The sequence below is a fragment of the Ranitomeya variabilis genome, chromosome 2 (genome assembly GCF_051348905.1).
Source record: "Ranitomeya variabilis isolate aRanVar5 chromosome 2, aRanVar5.hap1, whole genome shotgun sequence".
Taxonomy (NCBI): Eukaryota; Metazoa; Chordata; class Amphibia; order Anura; family Dendrobatidae; genus Ranitomeya; species Ranitomeya variabilis.
The window spans coordinates 554,491,829-554,512,460 of NC_135233.1; the positions used below are offsets into that span (position 1 = coordinate 554,491,829).

At 46.0% G+C, this 20,632-nt stretch overlaps 2 protein-coding genes across 2 annotated transcripts in view; one reads left to right on the plus strand and one right to left on the minus strand.

Moving 5' to 3' along the window:
- The window catches only part of RBL2 (RB transcriptional corepressor like 2), a 65,199-nt gene extending 48,788 nt beyond the window's left edge, over positions 1 to 16,411 (minus strand). The window contains exons 1-4 of the mRNA XM_077288206.1: positions 16,108 to 16,411; positions 14,115 to 14,245; positions 11,906 to 12,106; positions 11,332 to 11,396 (exon numbers count right to left, since the gene is read on the minus strand). Coding sequence (XP_077144321.1) covers positions 11,332 to 11,396; positions 11,906 to 12,106; positions 14,115 to 14,245; positions 16,108 to 16,269 — 559 coding nt within the window. The 5' untranslated portion in view covers positions 16,270 to 16,411. The remainder of the gene's footprint in view (positions 1 to 11,331; positions 11,397 to 11,905; positions 12,107 to 14,114; positions 14,246 to 16,107) is intronic.
- The window catches only part of LOC143807039 (uncharacterized), a 293,401-nt gene that overhangs the window by 53,519 nt on the left and 219,250 nt on the right, over positions 1 to 20,632 (plus strand). The gene's annotated exons all lie outside the window — the stretch shown is intronic.

Genomic DNA, 20,632 nt, shown 5'->3' on the forward strand with positions numbered 1-20,632 from the left:
TTAAAAGAGGCATAGATGCTCATGAGGAGAACATAATTTTACCTCTATACAAGTCACTAGCTCGACCACACTTAAGGTACCTTCACACGAAACGACATCGCTAGCGATCCGTGACGTTGCAGCGTCCTCGCTAGCGATATCGTTTAGTTTGACACGCAGCAGCGATCAGGATCCTGCTGTGATGTCGCTGGTCGCTGAATAAAGTCCAGAACTTTATTTGGTCGTCCGATCGCTGTGTATCGTTGTGTTTGAAAGCAAAAGCAACGATACCAGCGATGTTTTACACTGGTAACCAGGGTAAACATCGGGTTACCAGGCGCAGGGCCGCGCTTAGTAACCCGATGTTTACCCTGGTTACCAGCGTAAAAGTAAAAAAAACAAACAGTACATACTCACCTGCGCGTCCCCCAGCGTCTGCTTCCTGACACTTACTGAGCTCCGGCCCTAAAGTGAAAGTGAAAGCACAGCGGTGACGTCACCGCTCTGCTGTTAGGGCCGGAGCTCAGTCAGTGTCAGGAAGCAGACGCCGGGGGACGCGCAGAGGTGAGCATGTACTGTTTGTTTTTTTTACTTTTACGCTGGTAACCAGGGTAAACATCGGGTTACTAAGCGCGGCCCTGCGCTTAGCAACCCGATGTTTACCCTGGTTACCCGGGGACCTCAGCATTGTTGGTCGCTGGAGAGCGGTCTGTGTGACAGCTCTCCAGCGATCAAACAGCGACGCTGCAGCGATCGGCATTGTTGTCGCTATCGCTGCAGCGTCGCTTCGTGTGAAGGTACCTTTAGAATACTGTGTACAGTTCTGGTCTCCGGTGTATAAGAAAGACATAGCTGAACTGGAGCGGGTGCAGAGAAGAGCGACCAAGGTTATTAGAGGACTGGTGGGTCTGCAATACCAAGATAGGTTATTACACTTGGGGCTATTTAGTTTGGAAAAACGAAGACTAAGGGGTGATCTTATGTTAATGTATAAATATATGAGGGGACAGTACAAAGACCTTTCTGGTGATCTTTTTAATCATAGACCTGAGACAGGGACAAGGGGGCATCCTCTACGTCTGGAGGAAAGAAGGTTTAAGCATAATAACAGACGCGGATTCTTTACTGTAAGAGCAGTGAGACTATGGAACTCTCTGCCGTATGATGTTGTAATGAGTGATTCATTAATTAAATTTAAGAGGGGACTGGATACCTTTCTGGAAAAGTATAATGTTACAGGGTATATACACTAGATTCCTTGATAAGGCGTTGATCCAGAGAACTAGTCTGATTGCCGTATGTGGAGTCGGGAAGGAATTTTTTTCCCCATGGTGGAGTTACTATTTGCCACATGGTTTTTTTGCCTTCCTCTGGATCAACATGTTAGGGCATGTTAGGTTAGGCTATGGGTTGAACTAGATGGACTTGAAGTCTTCCTTCAACCTTAATAACTATGTTATGATGTTACGCGGATCTTCTGTCTTAGGCCGGCGTCACACTGGCATATTGCATCCGATGCAATATGCTAATGACACTCGGCTCCTGCTCGCAGCAGAGCAGGAGCCGAGTGTCATGCGTCTGTGCTCCGATTCTCTCGCACAGGGAGGATCGGAGCACAGTTGCGGAGGAGGCGGAGAAATGAATTTCTCCATCTCCTCCATTGCTGGGGTCCGCTTATAATGCACAGCACTCGGATGATATCCGAGTGGTGTGCGCTGTCTCACTCGCACCCATAGGCTTATATGGGTGCGAGTGAGCCGAGAGTTTTCCCTCGGTCCGAGACAATCACAGCATGCTGCGATTGTCTCGGACGGAGGAAAACAGCCGACAAAAAGTCAGCTGGTGGGAGCTGCCCCATAGCTTAAAGGGCCACTGTCACCCCCCTCCAGCCGTTCTAAACTAAAAGAGCCACCTTGTGCAGCAGTAATGCTGCATTCTAACAAGGTGGCTCTTTTAGTTTTAGGTTCAAGTATACCCCAAATAAAACGTTTTTATACGCAGTAAGCTCGGGCCGTCTGATGTACCAGTCAGGCTTGCACACTGTGCCTGCGCGGGCATTGCGGCCAGCCACCTTTGGAATCCCCGTAAAACGTCTTCGTATCAGTATATATTTATGTTTCACCTATACAGAATATTCCGTGTAATGGCTGATACCAGAGAACAAAAGACATCCACAGAACACCAGGATGGATCTGCTGCACAGCAAATAGCTGTAGGACCTGCGATTACGTCACTGCCATGTGATTGCCCTAATCGCAGGAAGATTGGAGTGACGGCAGAGGAGCTGGCCAAGCTGGGGAGTGAGGACCCGCCTCCCTGGCTAGAGACAGGAATTGTGGCTAAGTATAAAAACGTTTTATTTGGGGTATGCTTGAACCTAAAACTAAAAGAGCCACCTTGTTAGAATGCAGCATTACTGCTGCACAAGTTGGCTCTTTTAGTTTAGAACGGCTGGAGGGGGGTGACAGTGGCCCTTTAACATTGGTCCGAGTGCAATGCGATTTTTTATCGCATTGCATTTGGCCGTTTAAAACGCCAGCCTTATGGTCTTCATTGCTGGTTTTTGCACCAAATTCTTCAAAACTGGACGGGGGAAGAGGGTGTGCGGAATTATGCGCAAAAGGAAACGATTTTTTTTTTGATCTTTATTTGCACCTCTTAAAAGAAAGCGCTAAAAGTCACAAACATAAAAATCAGACAGATCTTATACTCCAGTAGTATAATATTTGTTATTTATATTTTAGGGTGCCAAGGAAATGCATGGTAAAAATTAAGTTGCACGTTTTTGAAGGTCTCACCTCCTAACTTTGTTCCTTTTTGGTCATAGATATTTTATAATTTTCTTTTTTTAAGATTAGTTATCATTTACTGGTTGCTCAATGGCACATCATATTGCAGTTTTAAATGTTTGTTTAGTATTTATCATCATGCATATCCCGCGTTATGTATGTTATGCAGTTTACCAATCAGATTAATTGATTTCATATTTTGATAGATCGGGCGTTTCTGAACAAGGACGATACCAAATGTGTGTTTTTTTGGTTTTTTTTAACCATTTAATTTTCAATGGGGCGAAAGGAGGGTGATTAGAACTTTTAGGTATTTTATAAATAGTATATCCAGTTAAAGATATGATGACAAACTGAGTGGTTATTGTGTGTACAATATTGTGGAAATGAGAAACATGGAATAATTCACATGCCTTGAGCAAGTGGTAAATCTAAATTTAATGTCAACATATTGGACATGTTGAATCCTTATGCCAAAAGGAACAAATCTGAGGGGTAAGACTTACCAATTTGCAAAGTTCATTTTTCCTTGGCACCCTAATACATACACATATATACAAACACACACACACACACACACACACACACACATACACACAGCTCAAAAAAAAATAAAGGGAACACTAAAGTCCCACATCCTAGATATCACTGAATGAATTATTCCAGTTGCAAATCTTTATTCATTGCATAGTGGAACGTGTTGAGAAGAATAAAACTAAAAATGATCAACGTAAATCACAACTAATATCCCACGGAGGTCTGGAGTTGGAATGACACTCAAAAGCAAAGTGAAAAATGAAGTTACAGGCTGATCCAACTTCAGTGGAAATGCCTCAAGGAAATGATGCTCAGTAGTGTGTGTGGCCTCCACGTGCCTGTATGTTCTTCCTACAATGCCTGGGCATGCTCCTGATGAGGCAGCAGATGGTCTCTTGAGGGATCTCCTTCCAGACCTGGACTAAAGCATTCGCCAACTCCTGGACAGTCTGTGGGGCAACGTGACGCTGGTGGATGGTGCGAGACATGATGTCTCAGATGTGTTCAATCGGATTCAGGTCTGGGGAACGGGCGTGTCAGTCCATAGCTTCAATGCCTTCATCTTGCAGGAACTGCTGACACTCCAGCCACATGAGGTCTTGCATTGTCCTGCATTAGGAGGAACCCAGGGCCAACTGCACCAGCATATGGTTTCACAAGGGGTCTGAGGATCTCATCTCGGTACCTAATGGCAGTGAGGCTACCTCTGGCGAGCACATGGAGGGCTGTGCGGCCCTCCAAAGAAATGCCACCCCACACCATTACTGACCCACTGCCAAAACGGATGTTGCAGGCAGCAGATCGCTCTCCACGGCGTCTCCAGACTGTCACGTCTGTCACATGTGCTCATTGCTTTCATTTGTGAAGAGCACAGGGCGCCAGTGGTGAATTTGCCAATCCTGGTGTTCTGTGGCAAATGCCCAGCGTCCTGCACAGTGTTGGGCTGTGAGCACTACCCCCATCTGTGGACGTCAGGCACTCAGACCATCCTCATGGAGTCTGTTTCTAACCATTTGAGCAGACATGCACATTTGTGCCCTGCTGGAGGTCATTTTGCAGGGCTCCGGCAGTGCTCCTCCTGTTCCTCCTTGCACAAAGACTGAGGTAGAAGTCCTGCTGCTGGGTTGTTGCCCTCCTACAGCCCCCTCCACATCTCCTGGTGTACTGGCCTGTCTCCTGGTAGCGCCTCCAGCCTCTGGACCCTACACTGACAGACACAGCAAACCTTCTTGCCACAGCTCGCATTGATGTGCCATCCTGGATGAGCTGCACTACCCGAGCCACTTGTGTGGGTTGTAGAGTCCATCTCATGCTACCATGAGTGTGAAAGCACAACCAACATTCAAAAGTGACCAAAACATCAGCCAGAAAGCATTGGAACTGAGATGTGGTCTGTTGTCCCCACCTGCAGAACCACTCCTTTATTGAGTGTGTCTTGATAATTGCCAATAATTTCCATCTGTTGTCTATTCCATTCGCACAACAGCAAGTGAAATTGATTGTCAATCAGTGTTGCTTCCTAAGTGGACAGTTTGATTCCACAGAAGTTTGATTTACTTGGAGTTAGATTCTGTTGTTTAAGTGTTCCCTTATTTTTTTGAGCAGTATGTATATATATATATATATATATATATATATATATATATATATATATATATATATATACACACACACACACACACACACACACACACATACACACGCACACACAGGGCTGGGAAGACTGAATCTGCAATAGGCAAGCAGCTTTGCGTGATGAAATCAACTGAGACCAATAATAATAAAATGGAAGACATACAAGACCACTGATAATCTCCCTCGATCTGGGGCTCCACGCAAGATCTCACCTCGTGGGGTCAAAATGATCACAAGAACGGTGAGCAAAAATTCATTAACCACACGGAGGGACTTAGTGAATGACCTTCATAGAGCTGGGACCACCGTAACAAAGGCTACCATCAGTAACACACTACGCCGCCAGGGACTCAGATCCTGCAGTGCTATACGTGTCCCCCTGCTTAACCAGTACATGTCCGGGCCCATCTGAAGTTTGATAGAGAGCATTTGGATTATCCAGAAGAGTATTGGGAGAATGTCATATGGTCTGATGAAGCCAAAGTAGAACTTTTGGTAGAAATAAAAATTTGTTGTTTTTGGAGGGGACAGCAGGCCAAGTTGCATCCAAAGAACACCATACCTACTGTGAAGCATGGGGGTGTCAATGTCATCATGCTTTGGGGCTGTTTCTCTGCCAAGGGACCAGGACGACTGATCCGTGTACATGAAGGAATGAATGGGCCATGCATCGTGAGATTTTGAGTACAAATCTCCTTCCATCAGCAAGGGTATTGAGGATGAAACGTGGATGGGTCTTTCAGCATGATATTGATCCAAAGCACACCGCCAGGGCAACAAAGGAGTGGCTTCATAAGAAGCATATGAAGGTCCAGGAGTGGCCTAGCCAGTCTCCAGATCTCAACCCTATAGAAAACCTTTGTAAGGAGTTGAAAGTCTGTGTTGCCCAGTGACAGGCCCAAAACACCACTGCTCTAGAGATCTGAATGGAGAAATAGGCCAACATACCTCCACCACCAGCAGTGTGTGCCAACCTTGTGAAGACTTACAGAAAACGTTTGACCGCTGTCATTGCCAACAAAGGATATATAACAAAATATTGAGATGAACTTTTTTTAGTGACCAAATACTTATTTTCCACCATAATTTGTAAAATAAATCTTGCCAAATCAGACAAGGTGATTTTCTGGATTTGTTTTCTCATTTTGACTCTAAGGCTGTGTGCACACGTTGCGTTTTTTTCGCTATAAAAACGCATACATTATGCATCCCATCATTTAGAATGTAGTCCGCAATTTTTGTGCACATAATGCGTGTTTGTTTTTTCGCGAAAAAAATGCATCGTGGTAAAAAACGCAGCATGTTCATTAATTTTGCGGATTTTTCACGTTTTTCCCGCTATTTAATGCATTGGGAAGCTCCGGAAAATAACGCGTAAAAAAGGTGTCAAAAATGCAAGAAAAAAAAAAAAAGGTGGATTTCTTGCAGAAATTGTCCGGTTTTGCTCAGGAAATTTTTGCAAGAAATCCTGAACGTGTGCACATAGCCTCATAGTTGTGATCTACCTATGATGTCAATTACAGGCCTCTCATCTTTATAATGGGCGCAGCTGTCCCAAGTAAATCACTACTTCCAGTCTACCACCTGACAGCACCATTGGAGGACGTCCTTCTTACCCTCAGTGGGACAGGAACAACAAGCGGTTAAAAGGACCCTCCCCACTCCACCCACCAGTGTTTTTCCTGTCCCACTGCGGATAGGAACGGCAAGCGTATCCTGCGACGGTGCTGTGCAGATGGTGGGGATTGGGGGGCCCAGCCTTTCCCTTCCCCGCCGCAAGATATCTGTGGCTGATACCTGCTATGGGGGGTCCCTCAGCCTCCCCAGTGTAGCGCTGCTCCTGGGGTCGGGTCCGCTTCCTCCTCATGGGGGCTCTCGGTCCGGGCGTCTGTCTGCCGGGGGGGTAAGTGTGCGGCGGCCGCTTCCAGCAGGAGGCCGGCTCCAGCGTGCGGCCGCAGCTTCTCCGGCGACCGCTTCCAGGCGGCCGTTTCCGGGTCCAGCGGCCGCGTCACTTCCGGTCACGGCCAGCGTGGAAGATGGCGCCGGCAGCAGCGCCGGCCTGGGTGAGAGGCACAGCGCGGTCACCGCAGCGGCGGTAAGGAGGGCAGGATCAACCAGGTAAAAACCTATATAAACTCACTTAGGGGGTCCGCATGCCGCCGGCCATCCTGACAAAGGAGCACTCGGCTATACGTTTCAGGTTGTTATCTTCACTATGGAGGAGACTGCCAGACCTGAGGGGACTTCAGGAGCACATGAGTGGGCTATGTAAAAGCCATATCACAAAGCTCACCCCTCCCCCTGCTTCCCTACTTACGTACCCCACACATATCTCTATTTATCCTAGGCTGAGCCTCCCATCCCCACAGCCGAAAGGAAATCTGGGAAAAATAAATGCCCAATATGTGCCACTAAGTTTCCAGAAAATTGGCGGAAACCATTGTGCAAATCGTGCACATCCAAAATTGTGGGTGATGAGCAGACGGCGCTACTATCCAGTATGAGGTCCATGATTCGACAGGAGGTTCAGGCTTCTATCTCAAGCTTGAATCTTCCCCAGGCATCTCAGTCAGAACCGCAGACTTTACGGAAGAGGCCAAGGGAGTCTAGCCCCTCTTCCGAGGGTGAGGTTTCGGAGGATTCTGACCAGGAAGAAAGAGACGGATCTTTGAGCAGAGGGAAGAGATATCTCTTCTCTGCAGCAGACACAGATGAGCTTCTTTATTCTGTACGTAACACCATGCAGCTACAGGACACGCCAGAGGAGACCTCGATCCAGGATGAGATGTTTGGCAGATTACATGCCCAAGTGACAAAAGTTTTTCCCGTCAACAACCACATCCGTTCCATGATCCTGGAAGAATGGCAGGAAGCGGAGAAGAAACTGGTGGTGATACCCAGGGATTTTAGACTTCGTTTGCCCTACAATCCAGAGGACATTAAAGTGTGGGATGAAGTTCCCAAGATTGATGTTCCACTAGCAAAAGTGGCGAAGAAAACTTCAATCCCATTTGAGGACTCCTCCGCATTAAAAGATCCTATGGATCGTAAAGCGGACGGTTTGCTAAGGAGAACTTGGGAGTCCTCCGCAGCAATAATACGGGCCAATATAGCGGCAACATCCATAGCCCGGTCAATGCATTTATGGATTGACGATTTGGAGGATCATCTTAAAGCCAAAACTTCTAGGAGATGTTATCCTTAAATCCCTGCCATTGCTCAAACTCGCAACAGGCTTTATGGCGGACGCTTCTGCCGAATCTGTACGTTTCGCGGCCAGAAGCGAGTCTTTGTCTTAACGCGGCCAGAAGAGCCATATGGCTAAAGACCTGGTCAGGGGATCTCCAGTCAAAAAATAAATTGTGTGAAATCGCATTCTCAGGGAATAACTGTGACTTCGGCGATTTACAACAAGATCTGGAAGCGGTATTGTTCCTTTTTGGGAGGGGGTCCTGTGGATACTTCGAAACCAGATATTCCCAGAATCCTCGATTTCTTGCAACTCGGATTTGACAAGGGCCTTCGGCCTAGTACTCTAAAAGTACAGATTGCAGCGCTTAGTGTTGTTTTTGATACACCACTAGCCTCCCATCCCTGGATAGCAAGATTTTCCAGGGCCACGCAGAGAATGAGGCCACTTGTGAGGAAGTCAACTCCTCCTTGGGACCTAAACCTGGTCCTTAACACTTTGTGTAAAACCCCGTACTTACTGTCGGAAGATATGGACATAGCCAATCTCTCCTTTAAAGCTGCCTTCCTAATTGCCATCACATCAGCTAAAAGGCTGGGGGAGATGCAGGCTCTTTCTATCCAGAACCCATATCTTCAAATCTTTGACGACAGAATAGTCTTTAAACTTAACCCAGCTTTCCTCCCCAAAGTAGTATCCTCTACCAATATAAATCAGGAGATAATCCTTCTTCTTTCTGCCAACACCCTAGGAACGCAAAAGAGGGGGTCTACCATAACCTTGACGTTAGGGAGACTGTTCTAAAATACCTGGGGGCGACAGAAAGCTGGAGACAGGACACTAACTTATTTATACAATACGGTGGTCCAAATAGGGGTTGTAAAGCAGCAAAATCAACCATTGCTAGGTGGATTAAAAACATGATTAGCCTAGCATATACAGACCAAGGGAAAGATCCCCCGGATACTCTTAGGGCCCATTCAACACGAGCTATCTCTACATCATGGGCAGAGAAAGGGGGAGCCTCAGCTGAGCAAATCTGTAGGGCGGCGACTTGGACTAGTCTTTCTACCTTTGCTAGACACTATAAATTAGATGTCGTATCAGACCAGTTAGTCTTTGGTAGAAAAGTATTACATGCAGTACTCCCACCCTAGTTAACCATCCTTTGGTATTTCTCCAATGGTGCTGTCAGGTGGTGGACTGGAAAACGGTAATTAGTTCTTACCGGTAATTGTATTTCCAGGAATCCACCTGACTGCACTAATAGTTCCCTCCCACTGCAAGCTTACTGACTAATGTGATGTAACATTGGTGTGTAATTGTAAATAAACTCTCTTTTTGCATCCATCCAGATGTGGTACTTAGAAATTCACTGGTGGGTGGAGTGGGGAGGGTCCTTTTAACCGCTTGTTGTTCCTGTCCCACTGAGGGTAAGAAGGACGTCCTCCAATGGTGCTGTCAGGTGGATTCCTGGAAATACAATTACCGGTAAGAACTAATTACCGTTTTTTCTTGTAGAAATTATCTACCTGCCACTGCGGAGAAAGCCACTGTTGAAGTTCTATGCAAATTAGCTGCAAGTCCATTGGAGGGTGTGAAAGCACTTCCAGGTATAATGCACTTGCAGCTGATTTGCATATTATTTAAACGGTGGATTTCTACAAGAAAGGTATCAATTTACTCAGGTGAACAGTGGCTATACAGCCATATCTTTAGGTAGAAATTTCGGCTCACTTTTTCCCTTTAGGTGCAGCTGCATTATAATAAAAAAGCATCACTTCCAGCCTAGCCTCATAAGCTTATAGGGTCTTCAGCTACAAAGAGTGGGCTGCTGTTAATGCTGTTGCTGTGAAATGGAAGCATGCAGGATTTTCAGTGCACTAGTCCAGATGAGAACTTTCATAAAGGCGACATCCTATGAGATTGCCACGTCTAACGTCACCGAGCTCTTCAGTATGACTCCTACTGCTAACAATGTTTGTCTATGAGGATTGTATGGTTTTCGTTATCCGTTTGCAATGGGTGTCACCGAAACACCCGAGCTTAAAGTGAAGCCATCATCACTTGTTGTTTAAATCAGGTTCATAGGTATGAACAACCGTGTGTGTGTGTGTGTGTGTGTGTGTGTGTGTGTGTGTGTGTGTGTGTGTGTGTGTGTGTGTGTGTGTGTGTGTGTGTGTGTGTGTGTGTGTGTGTGTGTGTGTGTGTATATATATTTTTTAATACACATTATATACAGAGTGGTCCAAAAGTAGGTAGACAGTATGTGTATTAGGGTTATGAAGGGGGGGGGGGGATTTATGAAACATGGTTTTTGGGGTTCAAAGTGCTCACCACATATCTAGATAAGTTCCTTGGGGGGTCTAGTTTCCAATAGGGGGTTGCTTGTGGGGGTTTCTACTGTTTAGGTACATCAGGGGCTCTGCAAACGCAACATGATGCCCGCAGACCATTCCATCAAAGTCTGCATTCCAAAACGTCACTACTTCCCTTCCGAGCCCTGTCGTGCACCCAAACAGTGGTCCCCCCCACATATGGGTTATCGGCGTACTCAGGACAAACTGGACAACAACATTTGCAGTCCACTTTCTCTCTTTACCCTTGGGGAAAAAAATAAAAAAAAAATTAGTTGCTAAAAGATCATTTTTGTGACTAAAAAGTTAAAATGTTCATTTCTTTCCTTCCATGTTGCTACTGCTGCTGTGAAACACCTGAAGGGTTAATAAACTTCTTGAATGTGGTTTTGAGCACCTTGAGGGGTGCAGTTTTTAGAATGGTGTCACTTTTGGGTATTTTCAGCCATATAGACCCCTCAAGCTGACTTCAAATGTGAGGTGGTCCCTAAAAAAAATGGTTTTGTAAATTTTGTTGTGAAAATGAGAAATCGCTGGTTAACTTTTAACAAAAAAAATAAAAAAATAAACTAATAATTTGTTTCCAAAATTGTGCAGATGTAAAGTAGACATGTGGGAAATGTTACTTATTAACTATTTTGTGTCACATAACTCTCTGGTTTAACAGAATAAAATATTTTCTGTCCACCTACTTTTGGACGTGTGCGTATTTATTTTTTTTCTGATAACCTCCCAGTCTTTGAGGAAAAAAAATGACTGTCAAACCAAGCACAGGCACATTCACCTTTGGGGTGGCCTAGCGGTTCAGTGCATCTTTTCAACGGCTTACTTAATCTTACGTTACCTTTAGCGATGATGAACAACACCCAGCAGAAGTGAAAAACTTCGGACACCGTGCATGGCTGACGCCTGAAATTAGGGAAGCAAGATCAAGGTGAGAAAAAAAAAAAATATATATATATAATAATATATAGAGAAACGTCTTACATCTTAACATAAGTGTATTGTTATTCATGTGCATGTGCAAATCTGCCCCCGTCTGTACAGACCAGTTTTTGTAAAGACCCTTCAATAAGCTGGTAATTTATTGAGTAGATAATAATAATAATAATCTTTATTTATATAGCGCCAACATATTCCGCAGCGCTTTACAGTTTAACAGTTTCAAACACAACAGTCATCGTTAACAATGATTATAAAAAGTAACCTATTCTTCACATAGGATGAGGTGCTGGTAGCACAGATGGCGGGTAGGTATAGGCCTACAGTACAGTGCTAACAGATCATACTACCATTAAGATTGTATACAGAAGAGTAAAGATCCAAGAAATGTTAGGAGTAATGATCATGGGCAGTTATGAAGGCTCTGACCCTTCATTTACCCATGTCCTTCAGGAATAAGAGATCCCCAAGGCTACCTTTGTTTCCGGCCTCTGTGCTGACGCGGCTGCTCTTCTTGTGGGTTCTTGAAGATCTTTTGGAAGATAGGATCATACTTCTTGAAGAGGACGGCGGTGACCGTGAAATTACGCTCCAGCTTCCTCGTTCTCTCTCGAAATTCCGCGGGTAAGTTGGCCATGTCCTCCCACTTCTTCATCTTACTAAAGTACTCAATCAAGCTATCAGAAGGGAAACGGAACGTAAGCCTCTGTTCACGTGAGAGTTTGAAGTCCCTTCCTCCTGACATTGGGACTTGTCATGTATGAACAATAATAAATAACAATACAGAAGATCAACATTTTCCGACTAATTTTTTGATCCACAGGATTCATTGGGCACATGGTATCTGTAACTCATAGAGCGCCACAGCTCTGGTTCATTATTGAAAGAGAACATAGTGTGAACAAAGCCTAAGAAACCAGACCGTGACCTATTGGAACAGCTTTATTATTAAAAATAAAGGGATTCTATCTGTCGATCAAGAAATATTGGGCTACTATGTATAGGCTATAAACATCCAGGCGGTCCACACTTTACTTTGCACTGACATTCTAAAACGTCAGTGCAGAGTAAGAAGATTACAAGAGATTGTTCAGCTATGGGGTGGGAAGCCAGCTGTCAGACAAAGACAGACTCCCCATAAACATCGTTTATTGTCATATTTACCTTCATTCTATGTATACACAATGCTGGACGAGAGCGTGTATATAGATTACAAAACACTGAGTGCTTCCTCCTCTGGACACAGTAGTCATGCGACTGCTGGTATAGGGAGAGAGCAGGAGCAGACAGCACACTGTATTTCCTTTGTAACTGGGGATAATATACCTACCCCAGTTACAGGAGAAATCAGCAATGAAACTAATGCATTCAAATGATCAGATTCCCCCCCCAAAGGGGGTTTTAAAGACTTCCTGGGGGCCAGTGTGTGTGAAATAAATAAAAAGTAAATAAATTTAAAAAATAAATAAATCTAAAGCTGCTGCAAGTCAGAATATATATATATATATATATATATATATATATATATATATATATATATATATATATATATATATATATATATATATATATATATATATATATATATATTATAAAATTCTAAAACACTACATAAAGGGGAACACAATTGAAATTTCTTTTAGCTGTCCTTTGTTGTTGTAAAAAAAAATAAAATTAAAAATTAAAAAGAGAATGAAAAAATTACAATTTTTTTAAACATTAAAATGAAGCCCTATGTATCTATAAAAAAGGTAACAATTATTTGAGGATCCAAATGAGAAATTTACTTAGAGCCATTAAAAGCGCATTGAAGATAATGACAGTCAGGAATGGGGAAAATAAAGAGACCTGACACCTTTGGGGATGATTTTTTTCCTGAAATATGTGTTTTTTGGACTTAAAATAATTTTTGCACTTGATTTTCATTTAAACTTTTGGCGGATAGATATTTACAGGTTGTTTATTTCCCTGCAGAATTGGAGCTGGATGTTGTCTCTGGTCAGCTCAGTGACAGATTCTCTGTAAACTCATTCTGCAGTCAGAAACAGATTAACCACTATGTTGCACTAAGATGGTGAACCGGGGCAAATTTTTTTTTTGCTGCAACGAAGACGTCGAGCCGCCAGGTAAGGCCGGTTTCACACGTCAGTGGCTCCGGTACGTGAGGTGACAGTTTCCTCACGTACCGGAGACACTGACACACGTAGACAAATTAAAATCAACGTGTCTCTGCAGATATCAGTGATTTTTCCCGGACCGTGTGTCCGTTTGCAAAACACGGAGACATGTCAGTGTTCGTGGGAGCGCACGGATCACACGGACCCATTAAAGTCAATGGGTCCGTGTAAACACTGGCCACACAAGGGTGCTGTCCGTGTGACATCCGTGTGCGTTTTTCCTGTCATAGGGTTAAAATTGTAAAAATTGTTGCAATACACGGACAGCACATGGACCTTAAAAACGTACTCACGGACATCACACGGATAACTCCGGTACCGGAATTCTCTGGATGTGTGAGACTGGCCTAAGAAGCAGTTCTCAAGGCTCCGATCCAGCAGCCAGGGATTACGGGAGGTGGCCGACGGACCAGATCCTGCACATTGATTCCCTCTAAAGGTGTTGCAGAATGAATTTTACCCTACAGACCAGGAGGACACATTTATGCAGAACACCAGCGTGCATTACCTTAGTTCTGAAGACGTCAGGATCCGAGTGAGAGACACAAAATTTCCTTCCACGGTGCCCCTGCCCACCGTTGGCACGGCCTGCCGACACGCAACGTACAATGCACACGCCAACCAGTGCAGAGCATTCCCCTAAAAAATAAAGCGTCCCGCTGTCATACTGGTGCTGGCAAGTGTATGTGCACAAGGCCGTTTATCTGGCAGAACCGCCCTGTAACCCGCCTGAAAAAACACTAAGTATATGTGAAGTATGAACTCATGCACTCGCTGTTCACATGTTCAGTTTTGAGGGGGTTTTTTAACCACTTCAGGTTTCCCAAGACATGAAGCGGCTAAAAGAAGTGACTGGTCCATGTAAAAAATAAACAAACAGAAGACACGGTCCAGTGGTGGATTCATTGTAATTCCCCCGGTACTCCCCCAATGACTGGTGCTGGAGGTCCCTGGGATCAGCTGTGGTCGGCATCTCTCCAAGGAGGTAGCATCACGCTGCTCCCAAGCCTAACAAAGCCTCGGGCTTCTCCACCGACAACACACAGCCCCATGGGAACAGCATCACCACAAGGAGCCATTCTTACAGACAGGACCATTCTGTGCCTTTACCTGCACCCGGTAATGGAGTACAGATCCATCCCACCAACACTGCAGGGTCAGGATCACACCGAAAACCAGCGCCTGCTCCCATAAGACCCCACTACTATGGACGGCACCTGGGGTACTGACAACGTGGCACTCGCATTACACCTCTACACATATGCACCAAAGTGTATCACTGTGTGCAGGGTGGTGTTGTGTGAGGAGACCCCAGTCAGACCGTCGGGTCTCTTGACAGGTGCTACATGTCAACCTAGGGCTTGGGTTTTGTGATCCCAACATGCATGAAAGTGTGAAACCCACCCATATGATGTTATATGCCGAGTATATGTCATCCCTTGAGGCTATGTGCACACGTCAGGATTTTTCATCAGGATTTGTAGCCAAAACCAGGAGTGGAACAATTAGAGGAAAAGTATAATAGAAACATATGCACCACTTCTGCATTTATCACCCACTCCTGGTTTTGGCTACAAAACCTGAGGAAAAAGCCTGACAAAATCCTGACGTGTGCACATACCCTAAAGGGGTTCTCAGGGGGAAAACAAGTTATATTACCCATTAGCAGGGCAGGAGAGGCCATATTGATCGGCAGGGGTTGGGGCGAGGGTCTGAGTCCACAGAACGGGGGCTTTCATCCCCGCTAGAATAGAGCGGCAGTGCAAATGTGAGGCTGCTGGGACATTCCCTATATGGCTGGCCAGCGCTGCACTCGCCGTTTTCCGACAGCCCCATAGGGAATTAATGGAGAACAGTCAGGCCTCCAACCAGGGGAAAAGAGTGCTGGTCAATGATAAAGAATTCCCTGGTCCCAGCACATAGGAGGATAACTTGTTTTAACCAGAGAACCCCTTTAATGATGATGGTTGGGGCGATGACCAGTTAGATCCCAATGTGCCAGTTCTTCCTCTGTACAGGAGCATGTTGTCAGGATGGAGGGAGGTCTGAGAGAGATAAGCCCCCACATACTGAGATAGGAAAACCCTACAGAGGGGCCCCATACACCTCCATCAGCCACAGTTCACACCCAGGGCTTGTTTGTAGCCTGCAACTATGGAGACACATAGCTCAGCATGGGAGCTGCACACACAAAACGCTGGGATCTATAAAAATACATGATACAGGGAATAAAGGGGTTGTTGTGGAACTACAACTCGCAGAATACCCCGACACAATATGTAGGAGGAACAGTAACAATAAAGCGTCCGGCGCCCTGCCGCTGTGGGAATACAACTCCCAGCCTGTCCTGCACGCGCAGTAACACCTTCCCCCGTTCTGCAGGGTGACAGGCCCGGCCGGGTTAACCCCTCACACGCCGCCGGGCACTCCGGTGATCACGCGCTCAGGTGTAGCGCTCAGGTGTAGCTCGCAGGGTTGCAGACCGTCGGGTAACTCCTCACCTCCAGAGTGTAGTTCTGGCTAATCCTCCCGTAGCTCTCCCAGGCATGCGCACGGGCCCTCTCGTCCATGTTAAGAGCGCCGCACAGCTCTTCATAGCGGCGGCGGAGCTGCTGCTCCTCGGCCTGGGGAGGGCTTCCATCTTCTTCCTCCTCCTTGATCATGTCTTCAGGCCTTTCCTCTGGTGCAATCTGGAAGACACACAAGTACGGCGGTGACACTGCGTAGCCATTTAAATGGCCCGTGATTGACAGGAGCACACAGCCATTCACAGCAAGAGTTACGTCGAGGTTGTCACTGGAAACGCAACGTGCGTATTCCTGCCCTATTAGGGGGAGGGAAGATCTCGTCTACGAGTCTGGCTTTTTGATTGGCTAGGCCTGTGACACATCCTTTTCCTATTGGCCAGCGCTTCTCAGGCGTCTCTTGTAGACTGTCTTCTTGTTATGGTCACGTGTTTACTACGAGCCTGGCCACGAGTAACCGTTTCATGACCAGAGCTCTATTTTTAGGCAGGCAGCCCTATGTAAAAAAAAAAATTGGGGGGAGGGGGGGGGGGTGTTACAGAGATTTACAAAATTATCACTGGAGATTTCTGGTGAACTCCGAAAAGTCAGGTGACTAGAGGAGTGAGAAATATTCACCTGACCGCTGCAGCCGATCATAGGCTGCAGCAGTACTGTGACTTTGGGTGGGGGCTGGTAGGTGAAGATGCTTCCGTTTCTCGTCCATAGACTTTCCATGCTTTTCTCGTTTAGTGTGTTTGGTTTTTATTGTTTGTTTAGGAGCATTTTTTTGCATGACAACTTGTAATATTATGGGAAATGGTGTCACGTGTGCAGGAACTACAAGTAGCACTGCAGCAGGATCCCCAGGGTCTAATCCATTCACATTGGTATTGGGCACCGTTCACATGATATTCTAGATATTGGCGGTCTGTAACATCCAGTGTGAGAAAAAAAACAGAAGATCCGTCATAAAAACAAAGGTTCTGATTATGAATGGAAGTCACACTCTGTAGTGCTAAAGCATGTAGACATGGGAGATATGACATATGAATAGCAATACTGCTCTGGATAATAAGAAAAAATGAGACGCTTAGCACATAATTTGGCCAATTCATGCATGCTCCGCAACCAACATCAAGGCAGTCTCAAAACTCTTGGGTCCTAACGTGTCTAGTGTGAATACCTCTCTAAGACAAGTCTGAATTCCTGGGTAGATGTGAAAAACCTCTCTTCCAAGTCTGATTTTATGGGTAGGTGAGACACTTAGCACATAATTTGGCCAATTCATGCATGCCCACCAACCAACGTCAAGGCGGTCTCAAATCTGCTGGGTCCTAACGTGTCTAGTGTGAATACCTCTCTAAGACAAGTCTGAATTCCTGGGTAGGTATGAAAACCTCTCTTCCAAGTCTGATTTTATGGGTAGGTGAGACACTTAGCACAAAATTTGGCAAATTCATGCATATCCAGCAACCAACGCCAAGGCGGTCTCAAATCTGCTGGGTCTTAACTTGTCTGGTGTGACTACCTCTAAAACGTCTGAATTCCTGGGTGAATGTGGACACCTGTCTCAGTAATGCCGGCATTTATGAGTAAGTAGGGACCTGATGTAATTAAAACCACCACATGCTGAAGGGCGGAGTGCTCAGTCAGAGAGCTAGCTCAATGTTAATCAGAGCAGTATTGCTATTCATATTTCATATATTCCATATCGACATGATTTAGCACTACAGAGTGCAACTTTTTTGTATATCTTATATGGAGGGAGCCACTCCTAGTATGCACCTGTTCACACTAGCTTGGAAGTGCCAGTCAGTCTTTTGTTATTTCTATGTTAGCCCTCCACCCTTCAGAATGTGGTGGTTTTAATTACAGCAGGATCCTACTTACCCATAAATACAGACATTACTGAGAGACAGGGCCGGACTGGCCATCGCGCAGTTCTGGCAAATGCCAGAAGGGCAGGTGGCAGTAGATGGCCGCTCGAGTGTACCGCTGTCTGCACACTCCCCCCGCTGTCAGCACACTCCCCCCGCTGTCAGCACACTCCCCGCCCCGCATTCAACACCGGTACAGAGGCCGGTACAGTTGAATGCAATGATGGAGGAGAGAGCGTCTGCTGTCGCTCCCTCTCCCATCATTCCCCGCTCTGCCTCTGACACTGCGGGTGCACGATGACGGAGCGCCCCCACTGCCGCAGGGCCGAGGGGCACCCGGTACCGGGCCTCTGTGTCTCAGTCCTGGGGTTGTCACGGTGGCTAGGCTCAGTCCGTGACCCTGCTGAGGGGCGTCCAGTGAAAGTTGAGAATGTGATGATGTTATGGTGCGGTGCAGGTCGCGGTGAATAACGAGGACACCAGGTTGCAGTCTCTTTACCTCTTTACTGAAGGCTTCAGGATCCTCATACGGTTAACCGGGCTACCTGAGTCCGGCCGGTCCGATGGCACCTCCAGAGTTCCCTTTGCAGGTGGAAATCTGTGCCTTCCTTCTAGCTCTTGTGTGTTGTGGTCCTTCCCTGCTGTGCTTACGGGAGAGTCCCCACAACTGTTGTGTCTGTTTCTGAAGTTCCCTCACAACTCGATTATGATGTTCTTCTTCGTCCCCCCAGATGATATGGCTAGGACGCACCCATATGACGGGTAGGCTCGGAGCTCTTCCGGGACCCTAGTGTCGCCCCTCTCCAAATGTTGCCCCCTATGTCTTCTTAGGTGATTTGAGTGAGACAGCCCGCCTATAACTGACTGTCCTGCTGTAGGTTTGAAGTAAGGCCTGGAGCTCAATACTTCCTCGGCGTTCCAGCCACCGGCTACGCGCCTCAGTAGGATGTTGCCTCGTCTTACAGCACGACTCCTACTGGTGTTTCTCCTTGTTGCGTTGATCTCGTTTCTCACTCAGCACAATAAACCTCGCTTCTTGTCCTTTCTTGGGGTACCGCCGCGATGTAGTGCAGGCGCGGTCCCGTAACGTTCTTTCTGTTCGCTAGGCCTCTGTCAGGATCCCACCCCTGACAGGGACCCCCTTGAATCTTCCCCTGCAACACCCTCTGCCACAGGATGTTGCCTGGTTCCAACCCAGTCAGCTTCTGACTAACTTCCTATCTAACCCCCAGTTTTACCAAATTGTGAGGAGTGGCCTAATACATAGCACCCTTAGCTCCCCCTGGAGGCCAGACTGTGAAGTGTATTGGTGTCTGTGATACCTGGTCAGGTGAACTCCTTCAATGCCATCAGACGTACCATAGCCCCCCTTAGCGGCGGAGCATCAGTACTGCAACGACCAGGACTCTGGGGCGCTGCAACGTCATATCATCTGGCTGGCTGCATTACATTCTATGGGGGCTGTGCTGTATTACACTCTATGGAGGCTGTGCTGTATTATATACTATGGGGGCTGTGTTGCATTACATTCTATGGGGGGGCTGTATTACATTCTATGGGGGGGCAGCGGACTGTATTACATTCTATGGGGAGGGCTGTATTACATTCTATGGGGGCTACATTATATTCTATGGGGGGTTGCATTATATTCTATGGGGGACTGTATTATATTCTATGGGGGCTGTATTACATTCTCTGGGGGCTACATTATATTCTATGGGGGGCTGTATTATATTCTATGAGGGGTGATTGCATCATACTCTATGAGAGGGCTACATTATATTCTATGGGGAGCTGCATTATACTATATGAGGAGGGCTGCATTGTATTCTATGGAGGGGCTACATTATATTCTATGCGGGCTGCATTATGCTCTATGAGGGGGCTACCATATATTGTATATGCAGGGGCTGCATTATACTATATGAGGGGGCTGCATTATATTCTCTGGGGGGTTACATTATACTCAGGGGGCTACAATATATTCTGTGGGGTGGCTGCATTATACTCCGGGGTGGCATCATTATACTATATGTGGGCTGCGTTATACTGTATCGAGGACTATGGGGAATACATTATACTATATGAAGAACTATGGGGTGCATTATACTATGGGAAGTGAATTGTACTACATGGATGACAATGGCGGGGCATTATACTATATGGAGCACTATGAGGAATGTATAATACTATTTGGAGGACTGAGGAGTGTATTATACTATACTAGATGGTGGCCCGATTCTAACGCATCGGGTATTCTAGAATATGCATGTCCACGTAGTATATTGCCCAGTGATGTAGTATATTGCCCAGTGACGTAGTATATTGCCCAGTGACGTAGTATATTGCACAGCCACGTAGTATATTGCCCAGTGACGTAGTATATTGCCCAGTTACGTAGTATATTGCACAGCCACGTAGTATATTGCCCAGTGACGTAGTATATTGCCCAGTTACGTAGTATACAGCACAGAGCCACGTAGTATATTGCACAGCGACGTAGTATACAGCACAGAGCCACGTAGTATATTGCTCAGTTACGTAGTATACAGCACAGAGCCACGTAGTATATTGCACAGCGACGTAGTATACAGCACAGAGCCAAATAGTATATTGCCCAGTTACGTAGTATATTGCCCAGT